The sequence below is a fragment of the Mugil cephalus genome, chromosome 9 (genome assembly GCF_022458985.1).
Source record: "Mugil cephalus isolate CIBA_MC_2020 chromosome 9, CIBA_Mcephalus_1.1, whole genome shotgun sequence".
Taxonomy (NCBI): Eukaryota; Metazoa; Chordata; class Actinopteri; order Mugiliformes; family Mugilidae; genus Mugil; species Mugil cephalus.
This window is the reverse complement of record NC_061778.1, coordinates 16,313,266-16,341,051: the sequence shown is the minus strand read 5'-3', so window position 1 is coordinate 16,341,051 and position 27,786 is coordinate 16,313,266. Positions and strand designations below refer to the sequence as shown.

Sequence of the window (27,786 nt, the reverse complement as noted above, 5' to 3'; positions counted from 1 at the left end):
TGCTCTGGGCTCCGCACCCTGCCCTGTGGAGCCAGGATGACCTCTCCAGGACGGGGGGGCTCGGTGATTGATTAGCTGGCCTGGGAGGACCACCACTCCCCCACTGGCTAGGGCATATGGAACTGCGTGTCCTCCAGTGTGGACAGCTGCGTCCGCAACGTTCATCCACACTGTGTGTGTGTGTGTGTGTGTGTGTGTGTGTGTGTGTGTGAGAGAGAGAGAGAGAGAGCTCTGCCTTGTTGTTCTTTCTGGGCATTCTTAGCGGTATGTCTTCGCTCAGCTATGCAGCTCTTCATCCTGCTGTGCCGCTGCTCCATTGTGGTGCTGGCTAGCTACAATCAGCACTTTGACTGGAACACACTGTGAAAGTGTAACTTTCTTATTCAAATACACCCATTACTGTGCAGACTCCCCAGAAGCCGATTCTAAAAATGGGCAAATATTCCAAGATTGAGCACATTTTGTTCAAAAGTTTTTAACTGTACTTTTGACCAAATACTTCTACCATATACAGTAAAAATTTTTAAATTATCCCATTCTGGTTTCAAGAGCTTGTGCACCAAGCACGCCACTTAAAAAAAATGTTTTCCCAGTTTGTAGTAGAGCTTTGCAGTGTGTGCCCTGAAGTCAACCCTGTTGGGATTTTTTGGACTGCAAGGCTTTATTGCCTGATTGAATGGGAATAACTCCCAGATTCCAAACGCCTTGAAGAAAACATTTTTTTCTTTTTTTTTTCTTTTCTTTTTTTTTTTAACCTTACTGACAACAAATTTTGAATCTAGACTTTAAAAAGCAGCCTCTCCAATAATAAATGCCAACTGTAAAGCCTCTGACTGTAAGAAGTAAACATACAGCTTCTACAATAAAAGAATAACCTGCTTATTTGCGCAATTATATATTATGAGGCAGCTACTTGCAGGGTTAAATAAAGTCCTTCTACGGGTCAGAGGCTTCAGTTTATGTTCACACTACACAACAGAATGAGGATCCCAGTGTGTTGCAGATGGACCGGTTTGATAATAACAGCAGAAGAACATACAAGGTTCCACTAATTTGATCCAAAAACACAAATCTGACGCTGCAGTGGACACAGGCTCATCAAAAACTGGACCGGAGTATTTAAACCTGGTCTGATGAATCTTTATTGATGCAACAGATGCTCGACTCAGAATTTGGGGTAAACACTGTGGAGAATGTTTATTCTTGGCGCACTCTGTGGCCCATAATACAAACTACAGTTTAAAATACTACAGCTTGCATGAGTCTAGCTGACCATTCTTTTATGGCCACAGTTTGTTCTTATACCGTCTATGTTATCATGTCAAACTCATGGACATCACAGTGAGTCCCTAATTCCTAAAAAAAAAAAAAAAAATCCAGATGAGTGTACCTTCTTTTATCTTTCTAACTGTGTCATACTCGTCTCATTGTAACAAAATAATGCTATATAACCATCTAGTCTGTTAATCCACTAAGCCTACTCTAAAAGCCATTCAAATTTTCAGGGATATTAACTTTACATTAAAACATTAGGTCGTATTTCAGCCCTGAATAATGTCTGCAGGTATTTTCACCTGCGACGCCATGCGTCACTAACGCTGTAATAAGCGCACAGCGCAATCGAACGTGACACAGATGAGTGTATCAACATGTGAATCATTTCACGTCTTCTCTTGTGTGTATTTTGGCTTCTGATTCACGAGTGTGTGATGTACACAAACCTAAAATAAACTAATAAAATATTTAAAAAAGGGAGTACATTTCCCAAGTGTTTTAGCCGTCTAACCTCAAATATGCCTTACCGTAGCTATAGATAACTATAACGAGGCGGAATCATCCAGTATTAATGTGCCTGTGTGATGATAGGGCGTGCACATAAACTGTAGACAGAAATCACTTTACCACCCTAGCTTCAGCCAGCTGCATTAGCAAACTGTACAATCTACTCTTCTCAAATTACATCAGTACGTTGCCCATACAGACACTCAGCCACCACCTCCTATCAATTATGCCATCACACAAATGCTTGCACCTGCAACTTGTGAATGGACTGACTTCATATTTTAATTTAGTATATGTGGTTTTAAAGTGGAGTGGTCATCAGTGCGCGGGGGTGGGGTGGGAGAGAGAGGAAGAGGAGGGGGAAAAAAAAGAAAAGATTTGTGGAGGTAAGTTCAAGTGGATATCTGTCCAGGGTTAAAAGTGAAAGTAATTCATTACAAGGAGATAGTGCTCTGTGATATTCCTCATCTTGACGCTTTGTGGCATGGCAGTTGAGAGGGGTGAGGTGAAGGGGGTTGAAATGGCCGGCAGTGATGGGAAGGGACTTGGAGGAGGAGGAGGAGGGGGGGGGGCGCGCGTGGAGCATCATCCAGCAGCCCCATTGAACGAGGAGGAATGGCGATGAAGGGATAAGGGCCAAATGGATGGTCATATTTTACAGTGGGTCAGAGTGAATCGTGCTGTCCAGCACTGTAATTACAAGTTTGGTTAGAGGAGAGAGGGAGAGAGAGGGGAGGAATAGAGACAGTAGTCTTTGTCATGGCCGTAAATGAACAGCCAAGCTTAATTGAGTGGTAACCTCTGAAACTGTTGTGCTAACACTGCAGAGAGATGGGGAGATGGAGGGAGAGAGGGGTAAAAAAAAAAAAGGGGGGGGGGGGAGAAGTGCTGATAAGGCCTTTTGCGTTCATCAGTTTGCTGCCTTATCCTTCCAAACCCCGCTCACGACCAGCATCTCACACGAGCACAATGTACAAAGTCACTCTGCACAGAACAACGTTTTAATGGACAAAGTAGCGGCAATAAACAGCGAATGAACAAAAGTTGAGATTAAACGTTTGCGACTGGCGTTGTTTGTAATAATTAAAAAAAAAAATTGAAAATTATTTGCAGTACAACGTTTGTATCAACTGTCTCACGCTTCACAGCTAAACTCCTCAGAGTTTCTAACCTCCCCTCTAGCTAAGGTTTTCTATAACACACGGATGGTTGTGGCTTTATATGGACAGAATCAACCCTAATTCAGGTACTGCGCATTTTAGTAAAGGGATAATGGATAGCTTAATATTGAATGCAAAATGATGGTAATAATAATAATCTATATTTATAAGTAGCACTAGTAGCACTTTAATATAGAACGTATATAATAGGTAGGGGTCCCTACTTAATCTCTCCATCAGTTTGGGCTCTTTGGACTGAAAAATGTTGAAGACCCCTACACCCCCTATAAAATTTAGTGGTCAAAAGTTTCTCATCCGGCCTTCAAATTACATTTGCCTCCTCTAAGAGACATCATGAAGCTAACGTCACATGTCACATCTGGAACATTTTGTGAAACACGGCAAAGACAAAGAAACACAGAATAACCACAGAGTAACACACAATAAGCCATAAAATGACCATAAAATACAGAAAACAGACACAACAGACAACAAATGATGATCAAGAGACATACAGTGACAAGGAAGAGACACAAAATTAATGCAAACTAACACAAAATTAGTGCCGTGAGCCAGAAAATGACAATAGAAAGTACAGACAATGAACACAACAGAGGAAAATTGATGATAAAGAAACACAATGACCGGTAAAACTAAACCCAAAGAGACACAAAATCATCACGAAGGAACACACGCACAAAAAAATATATATAAAATTAACACGGCCAACAACAAATGGATGAGAAAGAGACACACATACAGTGACCAGGGAGAGACACAAAATTAACACACACTGCCACAAATTAACACAGAGACCCGAGAAATGTACACAGAAACACAAGATGAAAACTGGGAGGCACCCAGGGCTGGAAAATCTGCAAAGAGACACAAAGCGTCCCCTGTACACAAGATGAAAGGATAGCACAGTGCCATGAAATAAGTACAAACAAGGACGGCCTAATAAACGGTTTTGTGTTCTTCCGTCTGGTTGTGTCGCCTCCTCGGAGAGGTGTCACATAATCCATGCGTGGTGCTAAACTAGGACGGACGTGCTCGTCTCGACGCTGTTTGAGGTAGTTAATTGGCGAGGTAAAGCTAGCATGTATAATCCAGCTCGCAAGATGTTTGGTTTCATCGGGGAAATAGAAGAAGTTTTTATACTTGGCGGAAAAGTCCTTGGTGCTTATTTGAGCAGGAGACAAATCCAGCGACAGTTTGATGAGGAGAACAAGCGATACTCGCAGCCTCTAAATGATAACATGGACACCTCCGCCTTAATCTCTGGATTAATCGCCGCTTGTTGATTGGAGTACACGTCCCGAAACATTACTGGGTTTTCTTTCTCTGTGCGGCTCATTTCGTCCTCGTGTCCTCTCCATTTCTTTCTCTTTTTCCTCCCCACCCTCTTCCTATATGTGTTTCTTTTCAATTTTCCCGTGCTCTAATTTCCCCTCCTCATCCCAGCCTGTGATTGTGGCGTCTCATCACAATTTTGGCAGACATTTCTTTTCATTTTCTTTCCTCATCTCCTGCCTTATTTTTGGCCAGACACCCCCTCCCCTAAAACCTACAACCACCCACCCCCCTCACCGCCGCCGCTGCCACCACCACCATTTTTCTTTTTCTTTCTTTCCTCACTCTTCTCTCCCCGTTCCGTGCTCTTCCTGCAATCTTTTGGTTCGTCATTTGCGGCAGCTTGTTTCTTTCAATGTTCCGAGGTAATGGTGGAATATAGCGAGTCTGCCGTCGGAAAGAAAGAGGGAACAATTTGTTCCCTCTTTCAACGAGCGGGGACGGTTGTGATCAAGGGTGTGATCTGCAAACGCTCAGGCCCCGCTCACACACACACACGCACACACACAAAGCGATGATGATGAGGCCATTTCCTCCCTCATCTCCAGATCCTCATCTAACCGCTAATGAAAAACATGACAATTACCCACAACTCTTTGCACCTCAGCCCTCAGCAGCAGTAATCTTGGCGCCGATATGAAGTCGGCTTGCCGTTTTTTCCTTCCACTGTCCCTTTCTCTTTCCAATCTGTCCATCCCCTCCCATTTTCTCTTGTCCATTTAGACCGGAGCTGGGCATCAGGAGTGTACGGCGACAGTGATGTCAGCTGCTGAATGGTTTTAAGGATGTGATTGGAATTGGAGATATGATGTAGCATTACTTACATTGGCCGGTTGGGGACTGACAAAGGCTGTGTTTGAGGGTAATGAACAGTGGATTAAGGGTGAGTAATGAAGCACCAAGGATTATCATTTGGTACCATGGGAGCATCATGAAGAGTTCATTTTCTTAGTTGGGTCTGTTTAATTATAGGCACTATCCGGTAAATGCAAAACATAAATAATTTTCACACGGAAGGTAGTTTAAGTGAAAATTAGCAGATTCTTGACCTCACTGTCAATCAGCGTACGCAATGAGATGACTTTAAAATTCAGGATTTTAAGGAATCCGAGGCAGCGCTGCCGCGCCGCATGCACGATTACATACGTGCATATTCGATGAGGCGATGAGCTGCCGCGCAGTCCACGCGGCAACGCATCATCTCCTGACACCTTTCTACCTCTCTGCACCGGGTGACAGCGAGGTGTCACTTAAGATGGCACTTTAATTAATTTTGTTTGTCCTGTTCATTGATAGTCATGGACCGCTGGGCTTCCGCGTACGTGCTGTTGGGACTGATGCGGCGCTGAGAGATAGCGGATGGAGCGTGTGTGGAGGGAGACGAGCTAGCCTGAGCCAGTTGTCATTTTTGACACTGTGTTCAGTTGTCAGCACGTCTTCTGGCAAAATAATAATAAAAAAAAGGGAAATATTAAGATCAATATGAACTATTTTCTCCAGTCCTCTAGTACTTCTTGTACACTTGATACAGACTGAGATGATAGTTTTCAAGCTAAATCAGCTCTTGAAAAGACAACAGTCATATGTGTATGGGTAAATGCTGATACCAGATGGATGAAAACATTTTATTGGTACGTCTCTGTGGTTATTTTTAGTAAAGCAAACTGTTAAGGTTGTGAGAAAATCCAGGTTTGTAATTGTCTGTATCTAAAGCTCTTTCTACAGAAACGGGCTGGACGTTGTATGTATTTAAACAGATCACCATCTTACCCTTACACTAACCAACCTTTATGTGACCATTAAAAAGTTAGTGCCGTGTTAGTTGATATTCTACTGCTACGTGGAATAAATTCCCAGAAAAATGTACACAATCAGATAAAAATGTCAATTTTAGTCGGATTTTAGAACGTGACGTTAGATATCTTTGGCCTGGTCGGTGGTCGGTGGTTTCATTTCCAGACATGGATTCATGTTCTCACGATGAAGCTTATGCAAAAGAAGATTCCCTCAGTCGTAAATCTAACAAATATTTTAGATGGGGCACCATCATTAATCATGGATGTGTCTCATTACATGAAAAATATCCGACTAAAAGTAACATTGAAATTACAGCGTTTCTCATACAACGTTAATACTACAGCGGCCTCCAGGGTCTTATTTACTCCCTAAAGTCACCTCCCTCCGGATCCTCCACACACACACTGGTCCCTCACCTGCTACTTAATTTAACCTGACTGAGAAAACAGCATGGACAACTCACGTAGGATGCGAAGCTATTTGTGTTGTTCACTAATGACAATTAACGTTACCTGTACTTTTTAAAATTCGATGTTTGTGCTCTTTATTTTTTTAGACTATGGAGATTTACAATTATTAAAAGAGAGTTGGTTAAACCCGAAGGAAAATAACTTCAGACGTAACACAAACTAGCTAATTACTACTACTAGCTAAGCACTAGCTAAGTGCTAGCTAGCAAAGTTGGACTGAAACTCAACTGTTTACTATAATATATCTTTTTTTCACTGATACTTTATTTAATCTTGGATACATTTGTGCATGTCCAGCATAATGTTTAGTATTCCTGTTTATGAACGGATGAAATGCACAGGCTGTTGCTGTCTGTCACTGAATCCAACATTAACGGTAATATTACAGTAATTTGAACACAGACTGATACAAAACGCAGAAACACATCTACGTAGCAGTAGCAGACCATTTTATAATTGTCTAGTGGTGCCTTCATGAAGGATATGTATAACATGCACTCAGCTGGCCAGAAAGGAGTGTGCTACCGTGGCGAGCAAAGCAAGCTGTGCAAAAGAAAAAAAAAAATCGCACCAGATCTACCAACAAGTCTGCACGTGCTGCAGTCATGAAGCCAATTCAACACCTGCTGTTAGTTAGAGGCTGATCATTTTGCCTGTGTGAACATGCCAATTTTGATTTCACTTCCAGTACATTTTCACCTTCGGAGTATCAAACCAGGGGAACAGGAAGTCTTTATCATTTCATGACAAAATATTACAACTTAATAGATGAGCAGGCTGCAAGTACAGTGATTCTAGCTGTCAGCTCTGTCACCCACCCAACACCCTTCACACTGGAGCCTGAGATTACAGTATGGAACTCATTTCAGAGGTGTTAGCTGTGACTCACACAGGTCTTGTTGGATTATTAAAATATGTTAAAAAAAATCATTGTATTTATTTTAGATGTGTTCATTTTAATAAAATAGGGTGATACAAATGAATGAATCACTTGAATTAGGTTCTCATTTACCTAACCAGTGTTATTTGTCCCTCGGCAGAAGTTCAGTTTTTAAAACTTATTTGTGGATTAAGTTTTATCAGACCAACAATATTAAATCATATTCAGTCCACAGAATATAGACACTTCACGTTCGATACAGAGCTGGCATATAAGTGAATCACTGCAGAATGTTGGCAAACATTTCTCTTTATTTTAACCCAGAGGAGCAGCATTGCAACATAATTGTTACTTATTCATTTCAAACATATTCATGGAAAGAAAGAATAGAGGTAAAGATGCAATTTCTTTCCATTTTATTACTGCCACAATTTATTGATTGGCTGTTGCACGGGGCTGCAGCAGGGAAAAGTAGGGAACAGCCCAGGGACTGCAAAAGAAACCCCATGTTCAGTCTACTTCTGTCTGATTAAATTCATTAGAAATATGCGAAATACAATATAAATTGTTGATACTGCTACAGAATTTGCCACCTGGGATTTGTGTTAGAATCTGTTTTTAAGAAATAACCACGTAGGTTAATTATTAACAGTTATTTTGCTGAATAGTACTGTTGCTAAGGTTTAAATTACAGCTATATTTACATATATCCAACGCAAATAAATCATTTTAAAATAATGTTTTCTCACTCTACATAACTTTTAGCATCTTCTGATGTTGGCTATTTAGATGAAATTTAGTTGGTTGCGTTTGATATTGAAATCTGACTGAGTTCATTTAAAATGCAAAAGTGAAAAATGCTAAGAAACTTCCTGCTTGAAATATTTCCTGCTTCATTGCAGTAGTTTTTTCTTACTATATGAGTAATGTCAGTAACATAGTATTTAAAATTAAGAGCTTTGTTTGGAACATTTTACAATTTACACTTGCTTCATTCATTCAGGGGTTTGAATTGTTCATAAATATGAATAAATAAATAATTTTCACTGTGGTAAAGGCTTTATCTTGTCAAAAAAAAAAAAAAAATCAAACAGGCAAACAGAAGAGAATGAACTCGATTAAATCCAACAAAAGAGATGTACAGGCCAAACAGAAAATAAACCAGAAGGACCGGAAGAGAGATCTATAAACCTACAATATATTACAACACGTAATATTATTGGTTTATGGAAGAGAGATACTTTCAGGTCAAGCATTTTGTATTATATCAAGATGATTATTTAATAAATTACATAGAACATGAAATACAAATGCAGTATGAACGATTAAATCCTAAATTTAGTAATGAAATTAATACGAATCCAGTGCAGGGAGATGAAATACCAACAAATCCTAACACTGTGCTCGCTCTGGGTACTGGATTACAGACAGTAATTGATGAAACAGTGAAACAAACATGCAGGCCATAGGAAAGATAGAGCTAACTACACGACACTGCAGCCGTGTCTGTGTGTGTGAATGAAAAACACTGAAGTGCTGTGAGTACCACTACGGCACACAGGAAAGTGCAGACCATCTTAAAGTCTTGGTGTGAATGGTTATAACCACTTTATCGTGTTTTCTCAAACACAGTTTATTTCATAAACCGGCAATTCATTCTATTTTAGTATTTTTTTTCACAAATACATCATTTAACTCTTAAAACATCCTTTTATTCTACAATATATTACATATAGTTTATAGTAGGTTATAAATCACATATTCAGAGTTACACTAAACTAGCTGTGCTGCCGAGGAGGTGTCCACACGCTTTAGTATGAAACTTGTCCTTCAGACCTCGTCTGACCGCTCTGGAGGAATGGATGCAGGGGAGCGAATCCACATGCTTTAGCAGCACTTTGATTATTCATAGAAAATGCAGACTATAGGGACTATGGGAGTGAAATATGGATGGATGCAGAAACAGGCAAATAAGAAAGTGGAGGAGGGGGCGGGGGAGGGAGGGTGCATCGGTGTAAATAAATAAACAAATAAATAAATAAATAACAAACAAACCACAGCACCCCTCGCTGCACACACTGCGAGGAACCAATCGGCACCCTGGCTGAACGCCCTGGAAATTGTGTGTAATGAGTAGGAAAAGATTAGAGGGAGCTCTTGCTAGGTCGTAAATTGACATTAGTAAAAGAAAACTCTTTTACTAGGCGGGCCCAGCAGTCTCATTTAGACAACAGAGGAGGTGGGGGGTTGGTGCAAACACTGAGACGGAAAGAAGTGTGTGAATCCGCCAAGATTATATAGCCAGAGTGAAGCCTTGCTGTTGTGTGCTGGTCGAGTCGTGAATTTTATAGTGACGCGTGTTTTCCATCTGCCATTATAGTATGTGGCATTCTGTAATGTAAAGAAGTGATTTTTGCATTATTCATTAAATTTAAAAAGTGCAATTGTTCACGCAGTTGTGAGGAATATAGGTATTATATGAATCAAATAACAGTGTATCATGTGAGATGACGTTATTAGTGACAAATTCTGCAGTTCCTCCTCAGCAGAGCGCTTTTCTGCTGCTGTCGGTCACGTGAAACTCTTTTGTTGGTACTGCACATCAATCCAAAAACATGTAGTGTTCATATCAACACAAAACCGATAATAATAATAGTTCTTCATCCCCAGTGCAGCTCTAGCCTCATGCCACCTACAAACAGATTGTCTGTTGCATATGTGAAAATGCCATTAATCAGTTAAAGAAGGCCAGTAGAGAAAGCAGAAGGTTCTTAACATATTGCAGGAACTGTAAACTTCTCCATAAAATTCCAGACTTTAAGCATATTGATTGTTCTATCAGACACCTCTGGAAGCAGATTTCATGTCTGAATGTCATTTGGCCTCTTTTGTTTGGGAGTTCTCGCTTGTTCATGTTCTCGACACATCAACTGGGCAGAACTTTTTTTTTCTCATGCCGTATACGGCAATGATTCTGTGAGCTCCCAAATTCTATTATTCGCAGTGCGACCGGTAATCTCTCCTGGGTGGAGATCAGCATACTGTGTGTGGCTGCATGCTGAATGAACAACGAGATCCAACGCCCGGCTGACATCTGAAAATAATAAGGAAATTGTCTCTGGTCGTCCCAAGTTCCGCACGAAGTTCGTCTCATGAAGTTCACGCAGCCCCAGGAGCGAAAAAAACAAATTTCTTGTGGAGTATGTAACAAGCTTCTGTCACCAACAAATAACTTCTATTACATTAAAAAACATCTGTTTCCATCTTTACATGCATGTCCTTAATTTATTTATTTCTATTTTTAGGTTGGGTGGTTTTTAGGTTGGTCGTCTCGTCCATAATAGACCTTTTTCACCGCAGACATTTTACCAGATCATAGCGGAAGGAGCACAGGTGTAACTAATAACACTAAGGATTGCTGCGCTCCATTTAGGTGAGCCCTTTTCCAGGCACTTGGCACAGTAACTGACTGACATGGGTTAATGAGACACTTAATGGAACTCAGCCATCATTAAGGTTATTAATTACATCTGTGCTCTTCCAGCAATGATGGCTCAAGATGTCTGATGTGTAAAAGGTCCGTGGCCTTCTGTGGATAACTTGCAGACCAGCTGTCACGCCGCTGAACACCAGAATGACGACTTTAAACAGCAGCAGCTTCTTGCAAGGTGACAAAGCTCACTTCTAGTAAACAGCTTTCATTCAATTCAATTCAGCTTATTTTTCATGGTGTTTTGAAAGCACAGACATGCATTTAAACACATAGTCTTAGCTTCAGTATTTAGCATTACCGCATAAGCTTTAGCTCCGTCCTAGAGATTGTCTCTTACGTTGTCAGACAGTACATTAAATGCGTATTAAATAATGTGGCTGGCTGGTCTTTCACAACATGCCGTATACGTTTGCATGCGCGTCCACGCAAGCAGTCAGCAGTGTGTCACTGGTCTGTTTGTATGAGTGTTTGTGTTGCACCCTCCACCCCGACTGTGCAATTCTTGGAACTATGCAGTTGGAATAATAACAGCCTCACTGGCTAATGACGATAATGGTGCTGGCGATTTACTACAGCAAAAGAAAAGAATGGGGCAGGGGGTGGGTGGGGGAGAGGTATGGATATCGCTAGATAACAAAAGATTGCATAATTTAGTCTCTTTTTTTCCTCCTTGTCCATCCCATTCATCCATCCCTCCGTTTCTCCTCTTTTCTCCATCCCACATTACTCTCCCTCTCTCTCCACCTCCCAGTTTTCCACCTCTCCTCCAGCCATCCCCCTTTCCCCACCACCTCCTCGCTCGCCCTATAACCTCCCCCCTCCTCCACCCACTTCTCTCTTTCTGGCTAATTTAAAATTTGTCAGACGCTTGCGTCTTCTGGATGGCTGGCCTTTGATATTTTGCGAGCTCCATTTGGCACAAACAAGCCTGCGGCCCTGGTGCATCCTGCTGACTGCTGCACTAGTGGCAGGCCCCCGCCATTTATCTTAGCCCCGGCCACTCAACGCTTACTCATTACAGGAGCCTCGGCACCAGCTTAACCCCCACCTCTCTGCCGACTGTGCACATGCAAACACACTTAAAAACAGCCAAACTGGGTGTGCGTGTGCATAAACATAAGCAAATGCATATCGGCAAACACATTCATACCCCATGGACACATGGGTAGGACCATGCAGATGCGCAGACACATGCCTGCAAATTCAAACAAACACACACATTCTGGGATCATTGCTCATATTCTCAGTGGTCCTCCCCCCACAGAGGTAAATGCTGCCATTTCAACATACGAGCCCATCTCTGTGTGCTTTATAGCCGAGGTTAAATGCTCCATTTTCTCACCACCCCACTGGCTCTCAGTGCTTTCCAAAACTGTGTCTCTTTACATGTTAAAGAGGCTGTGTGTGTGTGTGTCTGTGAGAGTGTGTGTGTGTGTGCGCGCGCGCTCTGGTGTCTAAGACTTCCTGTGCATTCAAGTGTGTTTGCTAACTTCGCTAACATACTTGTGTGTTAATGCTAGTGACCTGAACACCCATCCGTGACAGAAATATGTCAATCAGCATGCTTGCAGAGATCAATCCTGCTCTGATTAGGGCTTCTTAGCTCACCTCTCAGCTTACGTTATGCAGCTCGAGCTGCCTTCCAAGAGCCGGTGTTTTGTTTCTCCACTTAGTAGGGTCGACTTGCTTTTTGCTGAATTTAGCAATAATTAGTAGCGATAATTAAAGATAAGGAACGTTTGACTCAGTCTGCCAGGACACCGCAAGACTGTTTGGACTGTGTCAGCAGGTGGGAGTAACAGCTAGTTAGCTGGAGGGCACAAATACATACATACGCTGCTTACATAGCGTGACACTCCTCTGCGTTTGGGGTTGTCATTTGGTGTTTATGTACACTGATCAGCCACAACATTAAAACCGCCTGCCTGTCTAATACTGTGTAGGTCTCCCTTGTGACTCCAAAACATAGAATGGACATGGGTCTTCTGAGGGTGTCCTGTGGTGTCTGGTAACACAATGTTGTCAGTGGGGGGCCTTTGGATCCTATGGGTTGAGGGGAGGGGCCTCTGTGGATCATCCCACAGACACTTGATCAGTTTGTGGTCTAGTGATTTGGAGGCCAGGTAAAACACCTTGTGCTATTTTTCATGTCGTTTGAGTTGTTCCTAAACATGCTGCCAGTTTGCGGTGGGATGGGGGTGCGTGGTCTGATGTCTAAGGGGTCCACAAGGCCAGCAACTGTTTGTGAGTATACCTTTTCAAGGTGTTGGCTGCAGGGAAGGAACAGCTTTGACCTGCATCCTAAACTTCTACTGTTACAGGACTGCTTGACTGTCGACTACATCAGACTGGTCAGTACATTTTGGTTAGCAGTTTGCTTTTTGACAGACAAACAAATCTACCACCTGCAGTTGTTTTCTATTGTCCAGTATGCTTTCTCACCGAACGATTGATGCTCATACACCTGACTTGGACATCAGCCAAAAGCAATACGAAAAATGTGCTGCCTCAGTGTCACATGATGTGCACATTTGACACAAGGCACAAGTCATTACGTAGAAAGTTAATATCCCAAGAGAACTTCAGACTGACAACCATTACTTCAAACACCTCAAACCTGCAGCTACACATGTGCAACTCAACTCTTATTGAGTCTGTTATTGAGACGCCGTAGGCTGCAGAACTTCCTTCCAGAGGCCAGCAGTGAGAACGGACCCTGGTGGGCATGGGAGGGTCTGTGATTATGTTTTGAGCCCTTGTTGGACAGCGTTTCTTTACAGTGTCCTGGATGGGAGGAAGTTAAGTCAGATATGTGGACTCTCCTCATCCGGTGCAGAAAGTGCATACGCTGCTGGGCCCTCTTTTCAAGGGTTCTAGTATGTTTGGACCAGCTCAAAGAATCTGTTATCTGCACCCCCGGGAACCTGGTGCTGCTTTTGGCTGGGCTGGTTGTTCCTGAAGTCCACAATGACCTCTTGTTTTTGCAACATTCAGGATCATTCATGTCCTTGTGTGTCTGTGTTCTGTAACAATCTAGACATCCATCTCACATCACAACCCTCACCTCAAATCAAATCCATTGTTGGCAAGTATTGATTTGCCTCAACTAGTTTCTGGCGCATGTAGATGTCACACAATGACGCGCACACACACGCACACACCTCTACACCTGTCTTTTTCCCTCTGTTTGTATTGTGCTTCCTCTCAGGAAGAGGGGGGCAATTTTTACAGCAGTGAAGCTTTAAGTGGAGCAGAAAATAGACATTGACCTATCTGTTAATATCAGCTTAATCGCAGCCCTCACTGTCAGAAGCCCATGTTGACAGAAACGTGTGTGGACAGCCAGGGGTGGACTGACTCTTTGTATGGCTGGGTGTGAATGTGGGAAGATTTCTGAGGAGGGACCATTTCTACACTTTTTTTTTTTTTTTTTAAACAACCAGGGGTTATTTTCCTTGGTTTAGCTAAAACTAATATTTCTTTGGCTTATTTAAAATGAACAAACCTGAATTATAGTAATTAATTATGCTGAATTATGTGAGAAATACTCTTGATTCATGAGTCTATTAGTGATCTTGAATAGTGTGTACAACTGTTAATTCTACTTGTTTCTTAAAAAACATTTTTCCCTTTGTTTTGTTTAATAAAAAAGTATGATGGCATTTTTGTTTTCTGTTTATACATTATGATTTTTTTTAGGTGTGTCTGGGAATTTATATACACAGCTCCAAAGAATTAACAGAGCACTTCGAAAACACATTTCCCATATCTCAATGGGAAAAAAAATCATGCCCTAAAATGTTATGGACTGGGTGTTAGGAATGAAAAATTACAAAAATCAAGGCTAGTCTATTTTGGTGAAATATCATCACAGCAACTCAGAGTGCTACTGAACCTAGGACCTGGACTGAAACGTGATGTCCCACTGCACCAGCGTAGGGTCTGACAATGGGTCCAAGGATTTTAAACTGATACGTTGTGGTAGTTGAGGTGCTGCTGTCTAGCCTGTAGAGATCTATGTGTCTCTCCATGGATATGACTCCCCCGGGGGCCACTAATTCACCACTGAACCAGTCACGTTTAAAATGACCGGTTCTCCATGTCTCCACAAGACACTCCATGTCTTCTCCTGACCCTGTCACATGTACACATGGTCAATCTACTCTCATCTGTGAAAAGTACAGGACGCCGGTTGTGGACCTGCGAATTCTGGTGTTGTTTGGTAGATGTCAGTAGAGCTTTACTGTGCCAGGTAGTGAGGACAAGGCCTACTACAGGACATTGGGTCCTCATGAAGCCAGTTTCTGATTGTTTGGTCAGGGACATTACTGGAGGTGGTCTGCTGGAGGTAGTTTTGTAGGGCTCTGGCAGTCATCATCCTGTTTCTCCTTGAACAAAGGAGCAGATACCTGCTGCTTTTTTTTTTTTTATAGAGGACCTTCTACGGCCCTGTCTAGCCCTCCTACAGTAGCAGTGTCCTGGAATCTCCTCTTCATTTTTGAGACTGTGCTGGGAGACACATCAAAACTTCTGGCAATGGCGCGTATTGATGTGCCATCCTAGAGTGTTCATGGTCAGTGTCAGTACTGGTAGCAAGAGGCGATGGACTGGACTCTACAGAGGTTGCACAGGCAGCCTCCACCTGTAAAATCATTCCTGTTTTGGAGGCTTTCTCATTGTTGCCCCTCTGGGGCACCTGTTGTTAATTTCATTAACACCAAAGCAGCTGAAACTGATTCACTACCCCCTCTGCTGCAATATCCTAGAAGTTGAATTTCCAGTAAACCATCACCTTGTTAACTTAGCTACAGAAATGGTCTTCAGCAGTATTGATGTGGTTCTTCACTCTTGTCTTATCACAGCCCTAGTTTTTCTCTTGCTCTAATTTTCTCGTTTTTGGCTGTTTCGATGCTATGATGTGAAATTTAGCATGTTGCTTGTTTTTGCCCTTCCCCTGTCCCACACAGAAGCACAAATGCCTCAGGTTTGAGTAGTGTTACGTAGCACCGTGTTTGCTTCTGATTTGCTGTGCCGGGGCCGTGTGTGTTTCAGCAGATGCGCACAGCAGACAGTGAGGAAATATTTGCTGAATTTAACAAAAGTGAAGAGGATTAAAACGGCTTACCCCACCTTTAAGTTAATGTAGGGCTCATCTACATTGTTCTCAGAGGAAATGATCAGTGCATTTTAAATTATTCTTCCCACACCAGGCAACATGCTGATTGTAAAGTTACAGGGTCTTTGACCTGCTGGTGTGTCAGGAGATGTCAGAGAATCACCAGAATCACTTTTTCAGATTGGAGATATTTTGGTCTTGGCTGAAGTGGTTGACCAGCTAAGCAAGCGACAGACCAAATGCCTCCCTTGCTGCAAGCATTAAAATATATATAAATATATTTGTAATTTATACCCACACAGCTTTTTGTAACTTCATAAGTGCTGGAGTTTTTGGAAAATTGTCTCGTACGAGACAGTAACAACAGCAATCACTGATACAATTCGCAGTAAGTAACTGTTATGCAGGTTATGCTTTACACCTGAAATGCACTGCATTATACACAGTTATGTTTGTATTATTTAGTCAGCCCATATTTGTATAAATAGGTCTGACAAAGTAAAAACTTAATCTGCCATTGTAATGCAGCAGAATTAAGCTTTGCCACAAGTCCCGTTTAGTTGAATTTCAATACCTTGGAACCATTCTTTACTCTTCTTCTCGCATTTTTTCATTGGGGACTTTGAATTCAAATTAAAACGGCTTCTTTCAGCCTTCCTATCACATGAGCCTTCATCAATAAAGTAGGACAGTGTGTGAGTAGCCTAAAATGCAAAACTGTGGGCAGAAGGTTCTTGCATATAGCTTGCTGCTGCTATTGTCATGAGTACAAAGTAGTAAATGAAGAAGACCCAGATGAGTGCATGACAATTGTTATCGTCTCAGCTCCTCTCTTATTGTGACTATAATGGCCCAGCAGTAAGAGAACAGTGTTCACAGAAAACCGACCTGACACAATAAAAGTGCCAAGAACATAAATATACAAAAAACTAAAAAGAATAATAATAATAACAAAAAAAAAATCCAACTGCGTTGTTACTTTGAAGCACACTGACACCTTATTCTTCCTCAAACGCATTAACACATTCTTCATGTGTTTCGCTGAGCCGATTGGGAAAAGCAACAAAAAGTGAGCACTGTGTTTCAATTAGTGAATCAGTGAAACGCAGAAACACATGGCGACTTCTCCGTAGCCCGTTCCGCGCTGCGGCACTCATCCGTATCTGTTTACAGCGAGACATTCCGGCTAATTTGACCTGGACTTCGCCTTTCAATATCCATTCAAAGACACATTTCCAGTAAGGACTGAGTGTCTATAAAAGTGATGCATGTCCCGCCATAATGCAAAACGACCGCGGGCCTCCTGCCCTCATGACATTCAGAAATGACAGCACGGACCCACGTACACATGCGAAAGTTCTCGCGCGTGTCTACCCGCGCGCACACACATGCACGTGCACACACACAACCGAGACTCCCTCGCCCCCTCCTGCCGGAGAAGTGAAGCCTTTTAATTATCTGCTGATTACCTGTTAGATCACCTTAGCTAATGGAGAGCAGCTCCCCGGGGAGCCATCCAATCTAACTCTCATCACACACAATGGGCTCCTCTTCGCTGGAGAGAGTAGAGTCGGTGTGTGCGAGTGCAAAAGAGAGAAGTGCACAATGGCTGTATGTGGTGTGAAAAAGAGAGAGAGAGAGAGGCAGAGTTAGACAGAGAGTTCCTTTGAGGCAGATGCTGAGATTAGTACTGAAAATAGCCTTCTATTTATTCTTTCATACACTAAATTACCATCACATGCTACACACACACACACACACACACGTGCGCGTGCACAGTGGCGTGTATCAGATTTTTGTGGCAGGCTTCCATTTTCATCAGAGCTGCTGAGATCGTCGCTGATTATTCACGCGACGCGCTTCCACGCGGCACACGACCTCCGAATTCCGCATTTTGCATTTGCTGCTTTCACTGTTCATTTGCTCTACGTTTATCGTTTTGTGTCTTTGTTCTATGACTGTATATTGCGATGCTGTACCTGGAGGAAATCAAAGGTGAAAGTCCTGCGCAATTGCAGCAGGACTCGTAAGAGCGTCCCCTGAATCCGCACTACGAGGGGAAAAAAATCTTTTCATACCAAATATGATGGATGGAGTAAAGAGTAGGAAAAAAAAAAATCCGGCCAAGTGCAGGTGAATTTGCACTTCATCAAGGGATCTGAGAAGAACCTTGTAGCTAGTTTTCAGTGAGACTGTCTCTACTGGAAAAACCACAACCCTAACCATGAGGAAGTTTTGAACATGGTTAATAAAGGGAGTTCAAGCGATCGCCACAGTGTTTATGACCCAACAATGGAGTACAAGACGACGACAATATAAAAGTTCACGGTTAAACTAGTGGTACAGGATGACTTGAATTACAGCACATTTTAGAAAGCTATAAAGATGACTCACTGAAAATGGCCCCTGTAATGAAAGAAGGTTGTCCTCTGGCGATCATTTTCTGAAGTCTGTTTCGCTCCCACGAACCACCTGTTTCAGCTGCATTGGAGTGACCTGATGCCTCCTAGTTCAACACAACGCATTGTGTTGTGATATTTAGAAACAAGCTACAGAGACCAAGAGCATTTTTTTTTTTTTGATACCAGTTCAGCTTTTTAACACAAAGGTCTAAGGGGACTTGTTTGCTTTGGTTGCCAGCCTCAAGTGCTCATTTGAGAAACTGCAACTTTTTGGCACTGCCGCACTAGCGGAGAAGGAAAATGTGTTTGTTTTTTGGTTATAACCAGAAAACTAAAGTTTAAAATGAAGAAATAGGTCGTTTGGCTGACAAAAGAAATGAAAAATGCAGAGAAAAGTGAACTTTATCCCTTCACGTCTACTCCATAACCTGCCAAGTCCTTTAAAACATTTTTAATAATAAATGGTAAATTTGTTCACCTGTGTCTGTAAGTGGGTCATTGTTCAGTGTGCATTGAAGAACTGGACCTGTTACCGTTACATGTTCAGATTTGTATGCAGGCTTCTGTCTAAGTCATATGTTTATGTTGTGTTATTGTAGTGACTGTTTGACTGGCTGAGAAGTTCAAAAGAGTTAGACACAAACAATTGAAGCACTTTGTTCAAGAGACTTCAATGTGACCGAATGTCATGAGTGGAATGTATGTTTTCTGTTGCTAAAATCTTATATTCATACAATTAATGTGACACTAGAGAACAATTACAAATGTTTCAATACAAGTTGGACGAAATAAGAGAGTATTTGCATGTTATATTCAATTAAAACAAAAACAAAAACCCAGTGGTTTTGTTGTAAAAAAGAACTTTCAGAGCTTTTAAGAGAGAGAACAGCAGAGGCTTAAGTGCAGTTTATTTGTCCGCAGTACACAGATGGTGTAACCTGTGCACGTTGCCTACGCTGGTGTGAGCCATTTGTACTCGTGCTCACTCTGTCTTTTTACCAGTCGGATTCATTTTTGTTGTTACTTCCTGCTTCACTTTCAGTGATGGCGACTGACGCTTTGACCAAAGTTTCGCTGAAGATGAGTCATACAAACGTTTGCTTCTCCAGACCTCCTCAGTTAACCTGTCCTAGATGTGATCCATCCTTATTGATTGTGAGGACCACGGCTGTGTGTTCCCTGTCTGTTTGTCTGTCTGCTGTCTTTTAAGCGGAGAGGCTGGTGTTTGGCTCAGACTGGTTTCACTGCTGCTTTGTAAGGCCCTCTGGTTGTCATGTTCATCTCCTGCTCATCTGTCTTTCTGGTTGCTGTGAGGTTCTGTCTCTGCTGTTGGGAGGCTCTGCCTCTACCTGTGAGTCTAGAAAAACTAGACTTCTCCAGTTTATTCCCTCTCTCACCTGGACAGCCAAGGTCCCGTCTGTTTGTGTTTAGTTACTTTGTTTTGTACACACATACACACATACACATACACACCTACACACGTGGCTTTCATTGCATCCAACATGTTCATCTCGCACTGATTACTGACAGGCTACTTCACACCTCATACTTTTTTATTGGTTTTGTAATCATTTGCTATGATTTTAAGTGAAATCATTCTTTATACCTGAGCTTTCTGTGTGGCCCTCTCTTCTTTGTTGTGGCCTAAATGAGCGGTTCATAATCACAGTAACTATTAGAAATCTATTCTTTCTATTAGAAAATTGTGTAAAGGGAGAAGCAACAGGAAATAGTAAAGCAGAAGCATGTTGCTACCAAGCAAACCAATCACAACTCTTATGCGTAGTTACGTTACGTGGGGAGGTGCACATCAGGATATGGTGGGTTAGGGTCTGTGTAGGGTCTGAGCTGTCAACAAGAAGTCAACGTCTAAAATTAGTCTAAAATACCTTTAGTGTGCGCACCACAGCTTATGTGTTAATTTCCTCAACAGAGGAAATGGAGGCTACGATAGTTAGACTTCACATCAGTTTCCACGTTTGTCAGCGTTTTTTAATTAAGCCTCTGTCACACCAGAAATTTGTCATGTCCCTATGACACTCGTTTTGAGAATAAGATGGTGTTTCTGTGATGAACAGGCCATAATGTCTGTGTGAAAAGAAAGTCTTAATCAGGACTGTTGATGATTTTCTTACCAGTATTTTGTTTATTAGTTTAAAACTATTTTCTTTTGACAGTTTGACCAAAATTTACATCATGGCATGCTCAGCTAATTAAAATAATGTCAGTACTCACCTCTTCCTGGTTTTCCTTACAAGCATGACGCAAAAGTGTGAGTAAGGCCCAATCACCTGTTTAAAGGCTCCTTGAGTAAATCATTGCTTTATGAGGGGTTGAAGTAGAATTACAGAGAACGTAAACATTTTTGGATCAGGGTTAGGGTGCTTTCTAATCACATGCAGCAGGGAGGGTATATGAGGTGGCCCGTTGTTGGTGTTGTTGGGAGTGGTTTTAATAAACATCACAATTTGTCCTTAGGACTTTACCTCAGACTCTTGTCTCTCTGTGGAAAACTAGATGCCTCTGTCAGTTACAGAGACCCGAGTTAAAGCAACAGTGCAGAACATTTGTCTTCTGTGTCTGACCGTGACAATTATTACAGAAACACTTTAGATGCAGGTGGAGAAATACAGTCCTTCTGACATCTTGCATCTGGGAGGTCCCTCAAGGGTCTTATAATAAAGTTGAATATCTTTGTTAATACTACCACCACTGGAGCAGGACCCAGAGTTAAACCAGAAAATGTGAACATTGTGTTTATAATCTTAGTGTTTCACACACTCAAAATGGAAGATATGTTTATCTCTTTTCCAGTTTTTTATTTATTTTATTTTTTTACAAGGTTTATGCAGTTTTTCTTTCTTTCTTTTTTTTTTTTTTTCTAAATGTTAAAAACAGTAAATAATCTCCAAACAACATTTTTAATTGTTAGGTCTTTATTTTTACCTTCGCCAGAGAGCAAGCCCAAAAAGCTGTACAGTGAAGGACCAAAAAAAAAAAAAAAAAAAGTTTATAATATTTATAATTATGTATAATTTTGAACCCTCAGGCATCTGTTCTACCCTCTATCACTTCTCGGCCTTTTGGAGTATCTGTTCTTATCAATTTACCACCCCACCTTAGTGTCCATGTCCAAAAACTGCTATAAAAACGTAACTGATTAATATTCTTTTGATTTTCCTGCATAAATCTCTCAAACCAAACCACAAAACTACCAACAATTCACTCATTTTGAGTAATTTTAAGCCTTTAAATGTCAATTTAATTACTTCAGTCTCAGGTGTGACCACGACCATCTAAAATGTAATATTATACTGACTTGATTGCATCATTAGTGTTTTTAAAATATACTACCCTCTTGGTGAATGGTCTTGCTTTTACATAGCCCTTTTCTACCTACTCAAAGGAACTCAATGTGCTTTTACAGTCAGGGACAAATCCACCCATTCACGCACACAAGCACCTGCACTGGGGGTTCAGTGTCTTGGTCAGGGACACTTCGGCATATGGCACACTCTGGGAATTGAACCGCCAACCCTTTGGTTAATGGACAATTCCCCGCCCTACCTACCTACCGAGCCTACCAAGCCTACTGAGCCACAGCCACCCCCCTCTTGTGTCCTCACTGGACAAAATGTCCCAGTGATTTCCATTATAACTACATTTTTAATCTCTAAGCCATGACACAATACAATCATTCATTTGACAATATTAGACTTTCATTCAAGAGAAAAATGGTCAGATTTGTAATTTTTAGTGTTCAACACTAAATTCAGCTGTTTCCCCATCATAGGGCCTATGCATAAAATGCTATTTCCTTTGTTTCTGTGCTTGTGTTACTGAGCTGAAAAAAGAGGCACATACACACACCTTAAAATAGCCCATAAGCTCAATAACACAAGCACAAAAACAATGAAATAACAAACATTTTATGCATAGGCGCAACAATGGGAAAATGGCTGATTTTAGTGTTGAACACTACAAATGACAAATTTGACCATTTTTCTCATGAATGAAACCCTAATATTGCCAAATGAATGATTTTATTGTGCCTTGGCTGAGAGCTTAAAAATGTGGTTATAATGGAAATCACAGGGACTTTTTTGTCGCTTAGGTCACACAAGGGTAGTAAGTTTTGATCTGATGCTAGACAAAAAGTCTTCAAGTTTTCTTTTCTTAAAACCGACAGCGACTTCAAGTAATCAAACTGGCATTTAAATGGTTAAAATTCCTCAAAATGTTTTGAGTAGTTTTATAAAATGCTGAAGTGGTTTAAGAGATTTATGCAGAAACAATCAGAAGAAATATTAATGAGTTAAGTTTTTATAGCAGGTTTTGGACATGGACGTTTTTGTCCACTAAGGCTACAAGAGGGTGGTAAATTGTATTATTTCACGCAGCCAAAATGACAGACAAATGGAGAGGAAGAATTTCTTGCCTGAGGGTTAAAATTAGATTTTGAAAGAATTCATAAATTTTCTTTCAAATGTAATGTAATCAACAAATTAAATCAATGAAAAGCCAATAAATAATAATAAATGTATTCAGTGGGTAAAAGCCAATTCAAATATTTGAATAATAATAAATGTAATCAATGGGTTTGGTCATTCATTGTGTAACTGTCCAGCTTTTATGGGGCGACGGTGGCAAGGAAAAACTCCCTTTAAGAGGAAGAAACCTTGGGAGGAACCAGGCTCTCTGGTAGTACCCTTCCTCCTAAGGGGGGTGGGAGTGAGGCCTCCAGCTGCTCCTGACCATCGGTGTGTCTTCCTCCCAGGGGGTGCGATGGTGGTGGGGGTGGGTTTGCGGTGTCCTCCAGATGGTCCTCCTCTCCATATACCTAACACTTACCTCCTTGGTGTTCTAGGTCCTAGGTCACCCTCCACATGCACCTACTGAACAACGATGACAGAGACGATTAACACTCTTGTTCTTGTGGTTCGTGGTGCATTCAGGTCCTGGAGTCTCCAGTGTGGATGAGAGACTTAACAACTTACAGTACAACACTGTGTCTCTGTACCTTTCTGAACCTCAGTTCAGGATGTCGTGGTGTGGTATACTTACGTGTCTCTTATAAAAAAGTACGTATGCCGACTTTTTCAGGTGTTCACATACAGATGAGCCCACTGTCTCTTTGACTAAAAAGTCGTTGAGTGTGAGCCAGCGGTCAATCTGTGTCTCAGAGCAGCTGTCTGGATGGATAGCGTCGGCAATATAGTGTCCTACAAGAAGAGAGACCCTTGTTCATATCTTAAGCTATATTTAGCTAAGCCAATAATAAAGGTCTAGGCAAATACTACTAGTCACTAAAATTGTGCAGGAAAATGTTCCTGTGTAAATGCAATGATCTGTTCAGCATGAAAAAATGTACTAAGTTCCTACTGTTTCTGTGTGGTTGCCTTACCTCGGCATATGTTGCCATAGTGGCTGATGGCGCTGACCAGACTGTAGCAGCCGCCACCCTGAGAAGAAGTAGACGGTTAGATTGATGAACACACTGGAAACACTGTTTAAACAAGTTTACTTTCACAGCTCATCCTGACTTATCCGGTACATTCTGCGTTTTCCTTACTTGGTTAGAGGACACCAGCATGTCCCTCTGAATCTGGACGGGGTCTATCACCTTCTCCAGGGTGTACGCTTCAGTGAAGCGGAAACGCTTCAGGTGCACAATGAGGAAACTGTAGCAAAAAAATACGAACAAGAAGGTTGAATATTTAAAAAGGAAGAGGCTGTTAAGAAGTGTGAAGAACTGTTTTGGAGCATCTTTTGTGGAGAGTTTATTTCATGATGAATAGTGTCTCTTACCCTGGCAGGGTGTCCAGGCTGGATTTTCGTCCAGAAATCTTCCCTCCGCATTGGCAGCTGCACTCCAAGTCTTCCTCCTTCAGGACATGACAGAAAAGAACAGGATAGGTGTTAGGAACTGCAATAACACCACAAGCACCACGGGATCAGTGATGATGTGAGTGAATGAGGACTGGTGGATCTTACGCTCTGGTAGGCCTTCAGCATTTCCTCGATGGAAGCCCCAGGAACCACATCCAGAGAAATGTTTGTGAATTTCTCACGTGTTGTAGTTTGGGCTCCACACCTGCGCATTAACAAACGATAAAATACAAAAAATGCACGAGTAAACATGTCCATGATCTTGAACTGTGTTGTCTTACGTCTTGCATGTCCTGCTGTTGTCCATCCAGAACACAAAGTTCTCTTCCACAGGGCAGGTGTATGATGTCCCTAACTGTGCTGCCCCCTCCTTTAAAACAGGGGACAGACCTTGAATCTGATTCAGGACTGACAGCAGGAACTCGTGAGCATCCTGAATTAAAAAAAAAACGCACAAAAGAGTTTATACACTGAGCACACCATCATGAGGTAGAATAACAAAACAAGGTCAGGGGACTCACTTTCTCTTGACCGTCCCTGAACTCGGGATCCTGCAGCGACACTGCTACTTTAAACTTGAGCAGGAGGCGGCATTTCTCTCTTAAGTCTGGGGTTGCGTGCATATCATTGATCTGGTTCAGGTGTCTGTGGAAAACAAAAACAATACAAATGTTTTGCTGTTGGTTTGTTTCGTTCTCCAGGTTTAGGGTGAAACGTGAGCGTGACACGGTTGTTGTACCTCAGCAGCTCAGCTCCAGGGACTGAGCTCCAGACTGGCTCCATAGACCGGATGCTCGCAAAGAAGTCTTTTAGGGTCAGGAGGCTCTGCAGGCAGGAGTTGAGGTAGCACGTCCGCCCGAAGTTTGGAAATCTGAAATAAAAAATGAAATGGGTCAGAGCCTGCGTCAACTTCATCACCTCAGAGCTCCCAGACTCTAACAGTGATTTGATAAATTCTCGTCTTGCTGTGGTTCTTGTGATGTACTGACCCAAAGTTGGGGACGGCCCCCTCCACATCACTGGTGTTGGTTTTCTCGCTACAGAACAATAACACAGTCAGTTAACAACAGTCAGTAAAAATATCAAGGGGCAGAACTCTTTAGATTAGAGGCCTGCAGGGAAAACTATGTCTCCAGGACAAGAAACATGACATCAGAGAGATGATTTCAGATAAAATTTCAGATATATATATATCAAAAAAACAGGAACATAAAACTGTGTCAAATGAGCTTCGTTACCATCTTTGGGGTTTCTTCTGTACGATGGGATTTGGCTCTGGTTTGGGCTCTGGTCCTGGTTTGGGTTCAGGAGCCGGAGTGACTCGAATTCTTCTCTGTCATAGGAAAGACAAATTTTCATGGTTGAATAAAACAAGGAGGGAACAGTAGTCTTCATGATTCATGTTCTCATTTAGTCATGGCTGGCAAATATCTGGATCCTTTGGTTCCATATGTGACACTTACCCAGCAGCATGTCTCCTTGCAAAATGTGTCCTTGACCAGTCCACCGCTAGTGGAATCAGAAAGATGACATGAAAATTTAAGTTATATTAAAAAAACAGTCTCACAGGAACAGAAAACTGTCTTAAATGAGCTTCTTTACCATCTTTGGTGTTTCTTCTGTATAATGGGTTCTGGTTCTGGTTTGGGTTCTGGCTCTGGCTCTGACTGTGGTTCAGGTCCTTGTCCTGGTCCTGGTCCTTGTTCGCGTCTGGGTTGTGGTTTGGGTTCAGGAGCCGGAGCAACCCGATGTCTTCTCTGTTAGAGGAAAGACACATTTTCATGGTTGAATAAAACAAAGAGAGAACAATGTTCCTCATGATTCATGTTCTCATTTAGTTTAGTTTAGGCAAATGTCTGGTTCCTTTGGTTCCTTATGTGACACTTACCCTGCAGCATCTAAAAAGCCAGCAAGGTTTCTCCTTGACCAGTCTGGTTGGGGTTTGGCTGTGTGAGGAGGTGTTGCTGGTGACAGAGACAAACACGGTTAGGTCTTTGGTTGTGCTTCAGTGTTACCTGAACATGAACGATACTAAAAAAGGCTGTAGAAACTTTCAAAATGCGTTCACTGTGCAGTTACTTACCTTTCTACTGAGGGGGGGGTCTCCTCAGGTTTCTTCTTTCTCTGTCGAGTAAAAAGAAAATTAATACGATAAGGAAACACTGTCGAGCACAAAAGTTGCTACATAAATGAAACGCAAAGCTCTGACTCGTTCAGTGTAACATACCTGAAAGATGCTGAGGAGACCAATCCTCCATTTCTTCTTTGTCTTTTGTTTATCTCCAGTCTCAGCTGGCTGTGCTGAGGCTGGAGCTGGGGTGGCGGTGAGTGTTACTGGGATACTGGAGATAAAATAAAAAACATATATATATTGTCTGATATTTGATAATTATTAGTCTGGAATAAAGATGAAATATGCCAAATTAAGACTCTGCACAACTAGTGATTGACTCAACAGTTTGCTATGGGGTCAAAACTTAGTATAAAATCAGCATAAAGTCTGGATTCACACAAACTTAACATTTCGAACTGATATGTAAAAAAACTCCTAACAAAGTTGGACTATTTTCTACAAAGATGGACTCCAGTTACGTTGTACTTGAATGTTTGAATGGATTTCGTTACCTCGACTGAGAGCTGGAGGGCTTCTCATCCGCCACAACCTTTTGCACCTGTTTTTTCTGTGAACGAACAAAGAACAATCACATGAAAATTGACATAAAAGTAAAATATCTTCACACACGATGAAGTCGCACACACACATGCAGTGCTGGTTTCACAGAAAGTATGTTCAAAATGCTCGACATTAAGTTTAAACATCAAACTGACACAAAATAAACTGTGTAGAAATTTTGCAGCATGTATGTCAAACAAACCTTGATGAATCGCAGGCAAAACATCTTTACTTCTCTCTGTGTATACTGATGTGTTGAAATCTCGAAATCTGTTGAAATCTTGAAAACTCTCGAAGTTGTAAAATTTCTACTAGTCTTGAAATATGCTTTTGTCCGATAGCTGAACTAAAACTGACTGAAAAATCTTCAATTGAGGGAGAGACTCACACCTTCTAGAATGTTGACCTCTGTGATCCAACAGCCAAGATTCCGTCCAAGTTTGCATAAATTAGAATGTTGCGGTCCTGCTGTAAACCTGACAAGTGACCACGTGTTGATTCAATAATATCTGGGCAGGTAGACTCACCTGTGGTCACTTAGAATAACAAAAGTATGACATTACAGTGAGCAGAGTCAATCCTTTAATAGAGAATACCCTCTAATACTCTCCACTTTGGGAAATGTCCTGCAAGATGTTCGTTCTCTGTCTGTAGGCCCTACAACATCAACATTAGTTTATCCTAGCCAAGCACAAAGACTGGAAGCAGGAGAAACTATAGCCTGCTACATGTTGGACCGTGCCAGTTAATAAACTAGTAACCAGTCCACC

The 27,786-nt window shown here is 41.7% G+C and overlaps 1 protein-coding gene across 1 annotated transcript in view; it reads right to left on the bottom strand.

Annotated features, from left to right (window-relative positions):
• Window positions 1-25,997, bottom strand: part of LOC125013855 (probable ubiquitin carboxyl-terminal hydrolase 4) — a 32,290-nt gene extending 6,293 nt beyond the window's left edge. The window contains exons 1-9 of the mRNA XM_047594761.1: window positions 25,945-25,997; window positions 25,806-25,851; window positions 25,581-25,675; window positions 24,624-25,379; window positions 24,448-24,547; window positions 24,262-24,338; window positions 24,026-24,134; window positions 23,858-23,915; window positions 23,569-23,675 (exon numbers count right to left, since the gene is read on the bottom strand). Coding sequence (XP_047450717.1) covers window positions 23,569-23,675; window positions 23,858-23,915; window positions 24,026-24,134; window positions 24,262-24,338; window positions 24,448-24,547; window positions 24,624-24,649 — 477 coding nt within the window. The 5' untranslated portion in view covers window positions 24,650-25,379; window positions 25,581-25,675; window positions 25,806-25,851; window positions 25,945-25,997. The remainder of the gene's footprint in view (window positions 1-23,568; window positions 23,676-23,857; window positions 23,916-24,025; window positions 24,135-24,261; window positions 24,339-24,447; window positions 24,548-24,623; window positions 25,380-25,580; window positions 25,676-25,805; window positions 25,852-25,944) is intronic.
• Between the last annotated feature and the right edge of the window lie 1,789 nt (window positions 25,998-27,786).